This window comes from Anguilla rostrata, chromosome 8 (genome assembly GCF_018555375.3).
Source record: "Anguilla rostrata isolate EN2019 chromosome 8, ASM1855537v3, whole genome shotgun sequence".
Lineage (NCBI taxonomy): Eukaryota > Metazoa > Chordata > Actinopteri > Anguilliformes > Anguillidae > Anguilla > Anguilla rostrata.
Genome location: NC_057940.1, coordinates 30927650 through 30944836, shown reverse-complemented (window position 1 = coordinate 30944836; position 17187 = coordinate 30927650). Strand labels below are relative to the sequence as shown.

Here is a 17187-nt window from a genome sequence, read left to right as displayed (position 1 = left end):
AAAAAAAGTCCTTTGTTTCTGAAAGCTGTTGAAGAATCAGGGTAAAAAAAAAATGCATTCAACAGAAACACACCGATTCGTAGAATTATATATTCTTTCAGCCATCTTACAGAGGTTTCACAGTATATTCCACTTTGCAGATGCAAAGGGAATTCTGAACACATTACACAGTGTACAATAGCCCAAATTCACTTCTCCGTCACATCATACTGCTGCAAATGAAAGAAAAAAACAATAACGTTTGTCCACCTCCTTACAATAAAACAAGGGAGATGCTGTAAAATCCTATTTCCAGGGTTGCCAACTCTCATGCACACTTTCAGGCTGTCTCACACTTTCACGGCGCCCAAAGAAATCTCACGGAAAATGGAACAACTATCTCAATGGCACACCCCCAGCCCCCCTCTCTCGGTCAACATTCTCGTTCGCAACACGTCACCCCCCCCCCACCACTCGCAAACAGAACAAGTCTCACTGCAGCCAGCTCGCCAAACTTGGCAACTCTGCTATTTCTGTTTCTCGGAATAGGTACATTTTTGCGCACCCTGCCAGAGCGCACTCTCTACCCTGCCGACGCACGTCGACGTTCACAACATACGGCCGTGTTGGTTTTCGTTCTTAGAGTGCAAGACTCGTTCTGCAGGTGTTGACGACAACCCCACACACGCAGCCCACGTGTCTCAGTTCCAGATAAACATCGGCAATAGAAAGAGCGGGAGACTTGCGCGGTCTTGGTAACATGCTGGCAGTGTGGCGCATTGTCTGCTGTTCGCTGCATTGCCTCACAGAGCGTGGAAAGAGCGTTGTTCCCTGGCTCATTACCTTACACGAGGGAGAGAGAGATGGAGAGAGAGAGACAGAGAGAGGAACAGAGAGAGGGAGAGTGAGAATGAGAGAGACAGAGAGAGAGAGAAAGAGAGAGAGGGAGAGGGAGAACGAGAGAGAGAGAGAGAGATTCCCATGGGTGTGTCAACCGCTGCACACGTTGTCCCAGAAAATACACGAGCAGACACACAAAATGGTACCTCAAGAAAAAGCATGCAGGTCCTCATTTCCCAAGAGAACAATCTGCACGTACAGTAGCGGGGCTGTCACCTGCCATGCTGCCAAGGCAAAGAAGCGGGTCAAACTCGTTATTAAACTTCCCTCGGTGGCACCATGCATGACAATCAATTACAAACCCAGAGGGGGAAAAAAAAACTTTAACCAAACATAGGATTCAGTCCTAATTCTAGAAATCAGGGCAGAGTAGAGCTACGAGGCGAGCTTTAATCCTTCTGCGAGTTGTTGTCCAGGTGTCTATATTTTTCTTTCCGCACATCCGCTGCTATCGGCTCTCGACTGCTCCACTTGCGTTTGGAGGGTATTTTGAGGCAGTTGTTTCGTTTGACACACTGCTGCTATATACCTTCCTTTCACGCAGCAGCCAATAAGCCGCAGGGAAATGCACTTCCAGCAGAACTCCGGCAGCGCAGCGCTAGCTTCAGTGGAGGTCCCTGAGCTTGAAATGGGTATACAGCAGATAACTGCTGCTGATAGGGACCTTTTTTAATTGAACGGACCCAAGTCAGCCTCACGAAACAAACCAAAGCCAAGTTCAAGAAAACTGTGAAGATTAAAGTCATCTTTCCCGTCTTTCTTTCTCCATATCGTGCTCAGGACTCTCCACTGATTAGCTTTATTATTTGACTGAGAAAGGTACAGTAAAACAAAAAGGGGCCCTATCTTAAGTTCCATAAATACAATACTGCAAATTAACACGTGAAACATCAATTTTTCTGTTATTTTTTCCATATAAACTATTATGACATATGTGCGTAGGCACACGTGATTGTGTGTGTCTGTGTGTGTTTATGTTTGCACTTGTGTACGCATGTGTGCGCACGCGTGTGTGTGTGTGTGTGTGTGAGAAAAAATAAGCTGTTCATTCAGAATAAATCTTTAAAGGAAATCCTACGCTGCTCTGCTGCCACAGTTGTTGACTCGGCAGAAGAAAGCCATATAACTCATTTAAAGAGAAGCCCTGGCCCTGCCACACAGACCCACTGAACCCGGGGGACCTTTGAGACGACACGCCTGAGAAAGCCCGGAGAACACTGCTGGCCGGCCGAGTTCACGGCACTGGACCTAGACCACCAACGGAACCAGCGCTGGGGACATACACCATCCGTCAAGGTGACATGTTCTTTGCTCCTTGCAGTATAAACAACAGGGCCTCCTTCTCTGTGTGTGTGTTTTTTCTTCAATATCACACTTTAAAAGCAGAGGTAGCATTGCCAGTCGTATCCGCTACACTCCCTATATAGGTGGAGGTTTTACTGATACATTTGCCAGATAAGTGACGAAGCCAGCTATGCAGAAGCTTATGTGGGCAAATGGAAAGCCATGACTAAGCCTCCAGAGGATAAGAAGCTAAACAGACCAGCTTGGCTGATCACTGGCCTGTAATGTACAGTGAATATTTCAATATGTTTGGTTTTGTGTCATAGGATCCAAGCATCTCTGGCTCCATTATAAATCCCAGAAAGTTAACCCATGCATGAATCACTCTGTTTGAAACAATGTTTCCGGGTCACAGCGTGAAATTAAATTGAGGCTAATTTCCACTGGGGTGGATTACTGAATTTCTTCTCAGTCCAAGACAAAGTAACACCAAGGCTAGTATCCCGATAATATACCAACACCAAAACTTTTAAAAGCATTCTTGTGGACACAAAAATTGAAATCTTAGTCATTTCTATGGTGAAAATAGGTAAATGCAGATTTAAAACTAATTATATTTGAAATCATTTACATTAATGGTAAATATACTGCCAAAGATCAGATTTCTATCTTTGTTTACTGTTTAATAACTGCAATTATACAACATGTTCAGTTGTTCAGAAAATATTCAATTATATAATGACCATTTTCAGGAGTTATTCTTCACATTAGGTCATCTGAAAATCAATCAATTCAGCAAATCGAAGTGAAAATATACATAAAATATCAATATAATAAAAATATTTTTCTATTTGTAATTTATTCTCAAAATGTCTGCGACTACATGTTTCTCCAGGTGCCTGTGTGTGAGGAGCAGAGGGAGAAGGTAGAAGGATACGTAGTTCCTATCCTGCTCAATTATTTGATACATTTAATTTTTTCACTGTTTCAGTATCAGATACACTCATATACATACACATTCAATTTCATAAAAAATAAATATTTAAATTGCCAGTTAAAGAAATGACTTGGTATCAATATTTTTATGTGGAGATCGATTCTGAAAGATGAAATATCAAGGTTGAAAGTATCGATACTTCAGTATCGATCTGCCCACCCCTTAATTCCCACCTGTGTCCTACTGGCTGCTTGACAGATCCCTTGCAGGTTTCAGATACGGTGAAAAAAAATATTTAGAATCACTGCACCTACACTGAAAAAAATAAAATAACCTGGTAAGAGGCCTCAAAAACTGAAAAAAGAAGCATGTAAAAGTCTTCAGCTCTATAATAGAACAGACAGGAAAATATTCTGAGGAAAACTACATATTCTGAAACCTCTTTCATCAACCTCTTCTGACTTTTAAAATGTTTTTGTACTTTTTAATGGTCCTGTAATCATTAATAGGACAGAATATGGCACTACCATATGTGTACCTAAAGGCGTACCATTAGAACATCACCCTGCACACAGAACAGCAGGAGACAGTTCAGTGTGAACACAACTCACTGCTTCCAATACTATAACTCCAGGAAGATGACATCTCTGCTGGAACAGCATTATTACCCTTTCTTTCTCGCAAAATCGACTATAACTCTCAGTGTTTCTCAGCAACAAAATCCACGATGCTCCCTACACACATTACACATACAGTAAATAAACTGTTCTGCTTGACTGGCTGATTGAAAGTGTAGGAAATAGAGTGAATCTGGACTGTGTCAGTGCCAACTGTGGCTGGTAGCTCCATAGAGTGACACACGATTGCGATTGAATTGCCCTGGGTTCAGTTGGTTAGGGATCTTCTTTTTATCTCTCTAGCAACCCCCACTGTTTGATCAGGCGCTTGTAGACTGCTTAAAGCCACACATGAAAGGTCTTCCTCCGACTCCACTCTATGCAAGCTTAGCTGTGGTCTGCTGTGGTGTGAAAAAAAGCAGACGGAGCACACAATGTGTTCCAGAGGAGAATCGGCACTGGCGTGTAGTTGGTTCGGTATTTCAGATTGGGCTAGGAAATGGACATGCTCAGCCACAAATTTGGCACCAACTTTATAACTATATAAACAGAAATAGTAGCTAACAGCATTCTAATTATTTTAATGCCTCTTTAAATTTCCAGTCAGAAGTGAAAGCCACTCATACACAGTGAGAGAGCAGAGTTGTCTGTTGGCAAGGAAATGGCTGATACAGGTGCAGAAGTTGTTGAAATCCTTATTCCAGTGATGAGGGCTGCATTGATCACGTAATTAAATCCGTAGGGTGAGAAAGTGTGTGGTTGAGAGTGTTAGCCCAAGTGTCACAATGGGCCTTTTAACGTCTCTAACTCAAACTTATAATTTGTTATCAGCATCTCCTCAAGAAGGGCTCATTAAATAAGGAGAGTTGGTCTGATTAGCAAGGTATTTAGGTAGAAGATAGCCTTTTCAAAACGCATATCACCTGAAAAATGAATTAAAGACTGAACAATAAAAGTAAGACTCTCCTGTCCTTTCCAGGAGGCTCATTTCCTTAGTGTAGACAAATGCGGATGGAAAAACGAAATTTGGATATTATAATATTATAAACTTGAAATTACTTGACTTTTACAAGGCAAAAGTCAAACTTATAATTTAACAATATTTCACAGTAAAATATTGCAATCGGCATTTTATTGTGAAATCAATGGTTGCTGGGACAGTACAACAGTAACATTAATATTTCTCCATAAAATACTGTAATCAGAATTTTGTTGTGAAATCAATGGTTATCTGGATTTTACAAGATTTAACAGTAATATCTCACAATGTAATCAGACTATTACTGTGAAATCAATGCAGGCTAGGCAATATTATGGTAAAATTTGAATTGAACTGCACCATGCATCGTTATGGGATATGGTGGCTGTGCTTAAAATAGTGAAGCAGCACCAATGGCAAGTCCACTTTTTTTGACAGAAATACTAAGTATTCATTGGATTTAGGTATTTCAGCTTTCAGATAGGTTTACTAACAGTGGCTTGCCATTTATAACTGTTATATATATATATATATACTTTCATATACTTATATACTTTTAATCGGTTGACAGCACTAATATATGTATTGTCACGGTTTCTGTGCAGGGTAGATCATTTTTCCATGCCTGCACCGGCTCAGTGGTTAGCATTCCGATTAGCCACTCGGCTAATCGTTATTTTGGTGTGTGGGGACGATGAGTTTCGAGCTTGCAGAGTAGCCACTCGGCTAATCGTTATTTTTGGTTCCTGTGAGATGATTGTTCTTGCTCTAACATTCCTTGCATTCCTGCAGGATTACCTCTGATCTGTTTCACCTGTTGGTTGCTCACATCTTCCGCTGATTACCAGCCACACCTGTGGCTGGGTATTTAAAGCATCAGTAGGCAGTGGAACGGTGCTTGAGTGTAATGTGTTTTGCTCTAGCCAGTTCCCTGTTGCTTTTCTGAGCAAGGTATAAGGATTTCAGGAACCAAGGAATTTAAAAGAATTCAGACTTCAGTTTTTTTTTTTTTTTGGGGGAAATAGGTATTAGGACAGTATTTGTCCAGATTCAGAGGTTGGCGGTTTTTAGGGGTTATTGGACGGAGTGTGGCACAGTGGGTAAGGAACTGCGCTTGTAACCGAAAGGTCGTAGGTTCGAATCCCGGGTAAGGACACTGCCGTTGTACCCTTGAGCAAGGTACTTAACCTGCATTGCTTCAGTATATATCCAGCTGTATAAATGGATACAATGTAAAGTGCTAAGTAAAAGTTGTGTAAGTCGCTCTGGATAAGAGCGTCTGCTAAATGCCTATAATGTAATGTAATGTTATTGTGTCACCTTTGGGGCACAAACCTTTCTGCCTCTTACTAACCAGTTTTCCCCCTGGTTTTAGTTGGCCTCAGAACGTCTTCTGTTTGTTTTTGTCAGCTTCGGTTTGAAGTCATTTATTCTTCATTTCTCATTTCCCTGTTCCTTTATTTTTTTATATACTCCTTCTTCCTCAATTACCCATTTAGGGGTTTATTATTCATTATTTGGGATACATCCCTTAGGAGTATAGCACCCCCTTATTTCGTCTCTCACGAGACTTAGTGGTTATTGGAGTGCCCTTTGGTAACTTATAGATACCCTGTTTGGTCGCGTCTGGTCTTCACACTTCCCCCTCCCTCACGTGTGTGTGTGTGTGTATATATATATATATGTCACTTGTGCCTTTTCCGTTAAGGTTATTCCTTTTTCAGTCACCAGATGGTTGCATTTCACATCTTTGTGCCATGTGTTCGTTTGTCTCATTGCTTTCTCCTGTGTTTTATTCAATCATTTGTGTTCATTTATTCAATCATTGTGTTCACCTGTGTCTCGGTATCCCTCCTCTGTGTTGATTGTGCATTGTGTTCACCTGTGACTCGTTTTCCCTCTATTTAAGCCCTGTGTGTTCTTAAGTCCCTTTGTCATGGTTACATATTCCGTCTGCTACTGTTTGCACCTGATTGATAGAGCTTGTATACGCTCACGTGAGGTCTATTCACTTTAGTGTCGAGCCGCGTTACACGAAAGCCGGTAACCGTGAAAAGCGTGGTAAGGAAAAAGGTATAGGATTTTGAATATAGCGTTTTGTTTTGACTAGCAAGACTTCGGTCCTACTAGTCACTTAGCTTTATTCCTTATTTTCCTCAATGTGCCTTTTTTGCCTTCCTCGTTACAAGGCACCTTTGCTTCTCTCCAGACTGCGCTGCAGTTTTTGCTAATTTTACTCACTCCTTACGCCTTCGTTTCGTTCTCCTGCTGAGACATTTACTTGGTGTTGGGATATTCTCCCTTAGGAGTTGAGTCTTATTTTTGTTTCCCCCTCCTTTAGTCTCTTACTGAGACCTAGTGGTTTCCACTTCGGTGGTTAATTAAAGAAACCCCCTTTTTTAAATTCACTGTAGTTGCGTGTGGTCGTTAACACTTCCCCCACCCTCACACCCTTACTGGATCCTACTGTTGCGCTCCCTCATTGTTCCCTGTGTTGTGTATTTAAAGGATTTCGAGTTCCCTGCTTGTGTTCTTGTTTCCCGGTGTTTCGAGTCCCTCTGTGTTTCGAGTCTCTAGTGTTATGAATCCCTCTACGTGTTTTTTTTAATTTTTTTTAACGAGTATATTTCAGTTTTTGGAATTGCCCGTCATGGCCTCTTTGGTTCCCTGCTTTGTTACTGGTTGTAGTAAAGTATTTTGTTTGAAACCTACCTCTTGGACTTTCTGTGTTTTACTCTGCACTTGGGTCCTACCACAACACAACCGTTATATACCTACATGCATAGATGGGTGACAAATTAAAAGAAAATAATGAATAAATGAGTATAGAAACTTACCAAATGCAGATGCTGTCACATAGGTATACTGCATGTTATAATTAAGCTATTAACATCCTATCATGCTCTGTGGTATGTATACAAATGCTGAGCAGGCCCAGTTGACCTCGATTTTGGATCAAGATGGCATGAGGAAAGTAACTTTGAAAGAGGGTTCATTATTGGGGCACGGATGGCAGGCGCTTCAGTCACAGACTGCCCAACTGGCTAATGTTTCAATAGAAACAGTGACTAAAATGATAGATCTAATCTGCATTTAGACCTATGGGAAAGACATCAGTAAATAGGGTCAGAAATTGTGGCCAAAAGCACACATTCAGTGACCGTTATGCTTGACCATTAGTGTGATATGTAAGGAAAAACAGAAGAGCAACTCTCCCTCAGATGACTGAGAATGTAAATGCAAGTGATCAGACTGGGTCAGAACGAACAGTTCGCCGACAACTGCATAGAGAGAGAGATTATAGTAGGGTTGCAGTGCATAAACCCCTCAAGACGAATGCACATTTGAGAGTTCAGTGGTGAAAAACCCATAGGCACTTCATCCTTCACCATATTCTCGACAAGTAGGTCAGTGCATGTGTGGCGTACACCAAGAGAACAGGACTGAATGCTTGACTTCTGCAGTGAGGGGATCCGATGGCCCTGTTATGCTACGGTGGGCATTTTCCTAGCATGGTTTGGGTCCACTTGTCCCCTTAGAGGGAAGTGTCACTGCAAATCAATATAAGGTTATTCTGAGAGATCACCTTCATCCTGCAATGAAACCTCTCTATCCTGATAAGTGGTCTCTTCCAGGATGACAATGCCTCCATCCACAGGGCACAAGGGGTCACAGAATAGTTTGAGTATGAAAATTAAGTGAATCATATGCTATGACCTTCAGTCGCCAGACCTCAACCCAGTTGAACACCTATGGGAGATTTTGGACCAACATTGTTAGACAGTGCTCTCCACCACCATCAAAACTCTAAATAAGGGAATATCTTTTGGAAGAATGGAATGTTCCATCCCATGAGTAGAGTTCCAGAGACTTGAATTATCTACGCCAAGATTATGAGATGAAAGCCAATGGCAAGTGCTTATCTGAATATCAAAATTCCCACACTCTGGCCTTCACTGAGACCTGGTTGAAAGTGCAGGACGTGGATCTGGAGATCGATGGCTTGTAGTACCTGTGCGCCAGGACCATGACGCACAAAGGGGTAAAACACAAGATCTGTCGGTCTCCTGTGCTGACATCCATACAAGACAGCTTGTGTAAATCTGACACTGAAGTCTTTATCAGTTTCCCTTCTACTTGCCAAGAGAGTTTTCACAGATGTTTGTCACAGTGGTCTATATCCATCCCAGAGTGAATGAGGAGAAGCCTACGCGTATTCTCACGAACAGTGCAGCATCTACAGAACGTTTCCCCTGAGGCTCCAAATTTCATTATGGGCAATTATTTAATCACTGTTCACTAAAGCCATTTAAATACTTGTATCAATACATCATGTCCTACAAGACACAAAGTGCTGGACTTGTGTTAGGGACAGTAAAAGGGGCATATAAAGTTGAAAAATGATCACTTTTTATCAGTATGACACCACTCAGAGTAGGGAAATACAGAAAAGGGTAAAGTGTGAGGTCAAACTGGCTAAGCTGAGGTATAAGGGCAAGGTGGAAGCCCAACTGCATAGTGAAAACTGCCGCTCTGCTTTGGAGCAAATGAAAACATTGATTAGGATGCAGCCCAAAACTATAAACACAATTTCCAGTGCCAATAGGCCTGATGCTGAATTTGCTGACAAACTCAATAACTTTTACCTGCGATTTGATATCCATGATACATATAATTATTAATTAAGGGTTTTTAGAGAGAGAGTCTCTGATTGCAGCATTCATATTGATTATGATAAGGTTCTGAAAGCATTCAGTCACACCAAAGAAAGGAAGATCCCTGGCCCTGATTATATTGGAGGTACAGTGTTAAAACGCTGTGTAGGCCACCTCAGGGCTCAAATTTTTTCCTTTATCTTCCAGCTGTCATAGCAACAGCAAAGGGTCCCTGACTGGAAAGAGTCATTTGTAGTACTTGTTGCCAAGGTTAAATCCCCCAAAACCCTGAATGACTGCATACCTGCGGCCCTCAACTCACTGATCATGAAATTCATTGTTCAGGGTGAGGGTATTATGGCCAAGGTTCAGGAGCAGTTAGACCCACTTCAGTTTGTTTAAACTCTTGGGTTGGAAGAGGGGTAGAAGACGCAACTGCCATTCTACCTAACTATGTTCTTAAGAATCTTGAGGGTAGCAAGACTCATGCCGGACTATTAAATGTTTTGGCAGAGAGGCTTTTGTCCAATTTTAACCAACATTAACATTTAATTGTTATGGGATATTTTAACATGAACTCAAAAGGTGAGCCAACAGTTCCTCATTCAGCACATTGATCTGCTATACTGGTTTACCACAAGGGTGCATCCTTTCTCTCCTGTTATTTACACAAATGACTGCCAGAGTAATTATGACTCTAGGCATATCATTAAGTTTGCAGGCGACTCGGTTATTGTAAGTCTTTTACAAGATGAGGAATAGAGTCATGGTCCTGTGGTTGAGTTTGTGTGCTGGTGTGACTGGTCCTACTTGAAATTAAATGCCAAGTAAACCAAGGTCATGGTTATTGACTATCGCAGAAGTTCATTGCCATCAATGCAGATGCCCATTAATGATGAGCTAGTGGAGATTGTTGATCAGTACAAATATCTTGGCACTTTCCTTGACAACAAATTATGTTTTGAGGCCAATGTGGATGCTGCCAGTGTAAAACCAATCAGCGCTTGTTCTTCCTTCAGAACCTCCGCATTTATTGAATCCCAAGGCCCAATCCATTCTGAGGGATCCCCAGTCAAATGTGTACTACTGTCCTAAGAGGACAGATATAGGCTTGCAATATTAAAAACAAATAGGACTAAACACTCTTATCCCAACTCTTACTGGCTTTCTTAATAAGTTCAAAGTTTTATAAAACATCAGTTATGTTTTTCAATGCTTTTATTTATTTTCTGGGCTCTTAATGTTAAAAAAAAAAAAAAATGTAATGTTTATTTATCTGTTGTTGGGGGTATATTTATTGTCATGGTTGCCATTATGCTGCAGAATTAATTGCCCCATGGGGATAATAAAGACTCTAACTACGATTTTGAGTGCATGCCATTGTAGACATGATTTTCTGACTGGACTGTAAACTGTGTTTACATTGAAGGTTTTATATCTGCACAGTTTATTCACTCCCTCTGCACCTTACCTGATGTGTGGTGAGCGTTCTGGTGCAAAATGGCTGTCGTGTAACACATTGGTGGAGGTTGAGGTCAGCTCCTCCCTTTTACCATATAGCACTTTCAGCATCTGGAAAAGTGCTATGCAAATGCAATGTTTCATTCGCTCATTTATTAATTCATTTTAGAACAACATAGCCCGTTTTAGACTATGGAGACATACTTCATATGCATGCTTCCTCCTCTACTTTACATGCCATGGGCACAGTTTACCATAGTGCTTTATTTTCAGGTGCTATATCATTAACCCATTATTATCTGCTATATAAATGGTCTGGGTTGACTTCATTACATCTGCGTAGATTAATCCACTGGTATATTCATTTATAAAACAATAATTTGTCTGTTTCCTTTATACCTCAGCTGTCTACCAATTAGAAACACACATAGCTATCACATCTGATTTAGTGATGTGATTCTTTAAAGTCCCTCGTCCCTCACCCAAATTTGGAAAGTTGGGTTTCAGATATTTTGCACTTTACAGTTGAAACAATATTCAAAAATCTTAAACTTGACCAATTACTTTCACTTGCTGACTTCAGACATGTAATTCATGACTCTGTGACTGAAGTATGTTCTTGTTTTTAACCTCTGCTCTGCTTTTTAATTACTGGTACACTGCTGCCTCATTCCCTATTTGAATTTGATGTTTTCAGCTCAAAGACTATCTGAAGGTCTCAGTGTTATTGAACTTGTACATTTACATTTAATACATCATTCTCATAATAAAAATATAAAAACAGAAACTGATTATTTGTATTCAGTTGTCATTGTGTAAGCCTCTGCTAAATATTTCATGGATTCATGACAAAATGGATATTGTCTTTGATTTTATTTTAATTTACCTGATTAGAATAGGTGTTATGAAATGATTATAAATAGTCACATGTACAGTATTTAACAATAAGAACTAAAATTGTATGTATTGTAAATTACTGGCTACAGAGTTCCATTACTTGTATACATTTATATGTGAAAATACAGGTCTCATTTATAGCTGATTACTGCAATTCCACAGTAGCACATATCTATATGACAGTAATCAATTATCTTGTTTAGGGTAAAATCACAATAGACAGTTGTCATTTAATTGTAATTTACATTAGGTAGGTATGAGTAGGTTAACAGTAATTTGTGAAGCTTCCTGTCTGCAATGAGTAGCCAATAATTCACTGTAAATGTATTGCCAATTATTTACAGTGATATTATATATTTGGAGAGTCTCCTCACAGAGGGCAGCCATGGCATTTTAACACAATTTTGTCCCAGCCCTTTTCTTTTTATTTACTTATTTTTTCTGTTTTTATGAGCCAGGGATGGCCTGCTCTGCCAAGGTCTAGGATAACCTGAGCTTGCCAAGACACTGCATGCGGTCTCCATTAAGAGCATGCGTTCTGCCAAACTAAAAGACCGTAACCTTTGAGTAATGAGGTGTTATTATTTCTTACAGTACTTGCCCATTTTCTCTCTTCCACTCAATACCAGCTTATACCCGGAATTGCATATAGGTTTCAGGCATCTCAGAGTATTCGTGTGATTGTCGAGGACTAAAGGCCAAGTTTGAGTTCCTGACCTTAGATAATGTAGATATGCAGAAAAGAATGAAATATGTGCTACATTTTTTTGTTTGTTTTTCTGCACAAGGTCTGGGTTTAATGGGCATGTGGTGTGTCTGAACCCACATAAATCCCTCCATTGTTCACTAGGAAATCCGGGTCAGTGGCAGCCCAATTGTCTGTGGACCCTAAATTCAACTTAGTGGAATAAAAAAATTCTAACTAAAAATAGAGCACTGAATAAATCACATATTTGTATGTCTGGCCTTCATTTCTTTTTTTTTTTTTTTCTTTTTTTTTAGTGCAATAAGGAAGGCTATCAAGCCAGACTGATCCGCGTAAGTCTGCCTCTCTGATTCTTACCTGGTTCTTATGGGAGAAGAGGGGGTACAGGAACCATTAAGTCAGACGGAAGTAGCTGTAATCAGCCTGGTCTGACAGGTCCCAAATTAATGAGAGCTTCCAGGTTAAGGGGATTTGAGGAGGCAGTGAGGAGGATCTGCTTGCGCTGCCAAGAGTGAAGATGATGTTCTGTAATAAGGGGGAGGAGCTTGAAGGCCAGGTTTTGCAGGAGCACTCTGACGCACAATAAAAGCACAACAAAGGAGACGAGACTAAAAGCGGCTCCGAAGTCAGGGCAGTGAACACGCTCCCTCAAACTGGATGCATTTTAATGGGACCGGATGATTATCCTGAAAAATGACGGAACCTGAGAGGCCGCGGGATCCGAATGTAAATCCTCTCTCCCGCTGAAATGATGTATATGTCTGCAAGTGCACCCTCTTCCTTTCCCCATGTGCGGACTGATTTTACAAGCTAATACATGGACGACTTCAGGGGAAACCGCTATGAAATATTTCATTCTATCCACGCCCTCCTGGCCCATTTTCATTCCCTCTCATCGCCCCTCTGGAGCAGACAAATGGATCCAGAAAAACACCAAAGAGCTACCAAGGATGATAATTAAATTAATCAAACCTTGATTATGTCAGCATAGACTAATGCTTACAGTACCTCAGAATGCATCACTCTGTCCTTTGGTTTCTGTGACATTTCTCAGGAGTTAACACTGGATAGCTACATGGATAACTTTGTCCACTCTAAATGTATGAATGAATCTGAAAAAAACTATAATAAAAAAACACAGTGCGGACCCACCTTAGCTGCATGTATTTTACTCATGGTGATCATTAAAGATCCCATTGTTTTTCTGAAGAGGGAATGCCTCGCTGTATGTTATAGCCCTAACCTCTGTTGTCAGTTTGTAAGAGCACTGACAAGCATGTGCTCTCCTCCGAAGCATGCAATGCCAGCTGCCACTTCTTATTAAGCTGCAGTTTGCAAGTTGGGCCCATGCAGATGCTTCAACAGGCAAACTTACAAACAGCGAGTGGAGGTCACTGATGTGCAATAAGATGCTGACATCCTGCCCAACTGGAAGCATCCTGTTCCTGAGTGTCATTAGAGAAAACTGTATTGCCCTGCGGAGCTGTTGACCGCTGATACAGTCAAGATTTGAAACTCTCCCAAATTATGTAATAAACCAATACAATCTGTGGGAAAAGTTGCAAAGAACAGCATCCTATATTTTTGGGAGGTTTATATTTGCCTAATTTCAATTTGTTCATTTTATTCAAAGGGCCATGAGATTATAATTAGAACTGACTTTTCATTTTGCCTGGTATTCCACAGAAGAAACCATGGTACATCCAAACAGGTTTCAAGATCTAAAATTATACATAAGAAAGCAAAATGTATCTTTTCTTGACGTGGGGTCTATCACCAGTATTTCGTGAGAAATTAGGAAGTTAGCAAGTGGACATCAGGGAATTTCCACTAAATTAAAAATAATTATTTGTTGATGGCCTTCAAACCTTTTCTGTTTTCCCATTGGTCAAAGAAATCCATACTGTGAATGAATTATTTAATGCACTAGGTTTTTGCTACCATTAAAATGATCACTACCTGACACTTTTTTACACCTTTTTATTCTGTATTTCTGACATGTGCCTAATTTATTCTGAGTTTGTTGCATATTCCCCCTCAAACCTAATATTTATCTTTACTGTCATAACACAAGCTGATTTGTGTGTTCTGGCTCTCAGAGTTCTTTAATCATTTTTTAAACACTAGATGGGCATTCAGGCTTTTACAGAGAAAACAAGGAGAGTTCCATGCACAAGGGTGTAACAGCAGTAGACCATGCAGGATCAACATCCCATCAATACAAGCGAATCTTAAAAATCGGCACTATACCAGAAATATATTTTATTGCTAGACATGATTAAATACTACAGCATTTAAGGTATGGAAATTCTATAAACCTAACTGAACCTCAGTGGCTCTCCTGCTCATACAAACATACATTCATTCAATTGACTATGTGAAGTGTTTACTACTGTTTGGCTACTGAAGGGGATACAGCGTGATTAATCTTCCTCGGTGCTTTACAAAGTGTGGACAGCTTTACGAACGGACAGCGCGCTTCCACCCAACACGCACAGTCAGGACCTAAGAAGAAATTTACCAACAAGAATGTGCGGTAGTTTGGAGAGCAGTGCCATGCAGTGGCTTTCATACCAAAATGATTCCACAGTGAATTACTCAACTGCATATTCTGAAACATATTAAGATAAAGTATAGCAATTTCAAACTAACAACTAACAATTTCACTTTCTCAGGGTTTAGACGTGGTAGGACTGTAGGATGTTCGGTAGGAACAACCGAGCATCGGCAAAGCATCACGCTGCAGTCAGGCTGTGACTCCGCCCCCATGGTCCCCGCATGTTGACCCTGTTGTGAGCATGTGAGCGTGCGAGTGTGTTGATTAGATAATGAGCCTAATCTACCCCTGCAATCGCCTGCACCTCAGGATAACCTTCCCATCCTCTCGGCAGAGAGGGCTGGCCAGATGCTGGGGAGATAAGGGAGGGGAACTGACTGGGGGGGTTTGAAAATCTGATTTGAATGTCGGATTCTGGTAAGAGAGCCACAGATCCCCAGAGGGATGGGGCCTTCAGGAGTGGGGGCTTTGATCCCTGCCGGTGCAACGGCTGTTTGTCCCTTATCGCTGGAACAACCTTCCTGTCACTTCTCCAGACACAGCCGACAACAAAGATCCCCCAACCTGGGGGAGGGTTAGGAGGCAGGCTTTTCCCCAGCCAGCCATTAAAAGAACACTTTCAGCTGAAGGCCTTGGTCTTGCCTGAACAAATTTTGTTTCCCTCCTCTGCTCTCGGGAGGCTAGTAGCTGTTGAACCTGCCAGATTGTGGCTCTCAAAGGCCCTATGCATTGAGAGCCTGAGTTTGTGTGTTCTTCTTTTATTACTTTTGTATTTTCAATACCAGGAATCTGTTGGTCTAAATAACACATTGACTAAGCCAAAACTAAATACCTAGGCCAAGGCCAGCTCTGCTTAATTCTGATCAAGGGAATATTCAATGAGAATTCTGCAGTCTGCCAGAGAAAGCCAATGACAGAGCGGCCTTACCTTGCCGGACGTCCCTGGGCGCTATGGCGATGGCGTTCTTGGAGTGCAGCTCGGTGACGCAGCAGTCTTCGCTCGGGGACAGGATGACGTTGGAAATAGAGTAGGGTGACGAGTCGTTGTGGGGCGTGGCAGGGAACAGTGTGATGGCTGGGGCGGCGTCGGGGCAGATGCAGCCCGTCTGCGTGATGCCGCAGTGCTCGCCGCCGCGGCTGAAACGCAGGCACTCCTCGAACCAGCGGCACAGCACCCCGCAGGTGAACTGGCTGGAGTTCTCGTTATTGATGAGCAGCGCCTCCACCAGCTGGAACTCCAGCGTCTCCACGGTGACGGGCTCCACCCCCTGCGAAGGCTGGGAGGTCAGGCACAGCTGCACAAAGTTCTTGTCGAACTGCAGGAAGGTGTAGGGCCCGTTCGACGAGCAGAGGTCCACAGACTCCGGGTCGCGCGGCTCGGAGGGGGTGCACGTGCGGTTGGCGAGGTAGTGGTCCAGGGGCTGGACCATGGGGGAGAAGGCCTGGCAGGCCGCTGCGTGGCGGTTGAAGCGAAAATAGAGGGAGTACTTGGTAGGGTCGGGGTTCTCCAGGGTCCAGGAGCAGCCTGAGGCCAGAGTGGGGAAGACGTCCCGCAGCGAGAAGGAGCCGTACAGCACCCCCGCCACCAGCGAGGAGCAGGGGTGGCTCTGGCCCAGCAGCTCCACACCCCAAACCAGAGCGAGAAGGGATGACAGCACAGACAGACAGAGCTGACCAGCAGTGTTCATCCTATGTCATTTGTCCTGTAGTGGGGAGAAGAGAGAGAGAGAGAGAACTTTGACATCACTACTAGCCAGCTGTCTCATTCTTTAAACATTCATTAATACCAGATACTTCACTGAGATCAAGCAACTTCTGAATCACAATTTTTCTTTATTGCCTGGTTCAGAATGCTCAGTTGTAATTGCAGGTATGAGCGATCGAGCAGCGGAAACAGTCACTGTGGTAGGTGGCAGAGAGGACTGTACAAAATGTACATCTGGCACAGGTATAAAATTGGGATAGGAGCTGCTGCTGTCTTATGAGGTTGGGAATATCCTCCCTCCCTGTGTGATACTCTGGTAAATGTAGCATTGCCACTACACTGCATGCACCACTAGGGAAAGCCAGCCAGTTCACTCTTAATTCATGCCGACTAAGACACTCTGACCTCAAATACAGGCCATTTCACCACCAACCACCATCTCTTACTTCAAATTCCATTGCTGGTTTCTCTCTGCAACAATCAACAGCTAGGCCATTAGCAACGGTGGTA

General features: G+C 42.2%; 1 protein-coding gene across 19 annotated transcripts in view; it reads right to left on the bottom strand.

Moving 5' to 3' along the window:
- adgrb2 (adhesion G protein-coupled receptor B2) overlaps nt 1-17187 on the bottom strand; it is a 261515-nt gene that overhangs the window by 188917 nt on the left and 55411 nt on the right. For all 19 annotated transcript variants that reach the window (XR_010331918.1, XR_010331919.1, XM_064347657.1 and 16 more), the window contains exon 2: nt 15901-16675. Coding sequence is in view for 17 of the 19 variants with exons in the window: in XM_064347657.1 (XP_064203727.1) it covers nt 15901-16660 (760 nt within the window). In the remaining 2 variants the exon portion in view is untranslated. The remainder of the gene's footprint in view (nt 1-15900; nt 16676-17187) is intronic.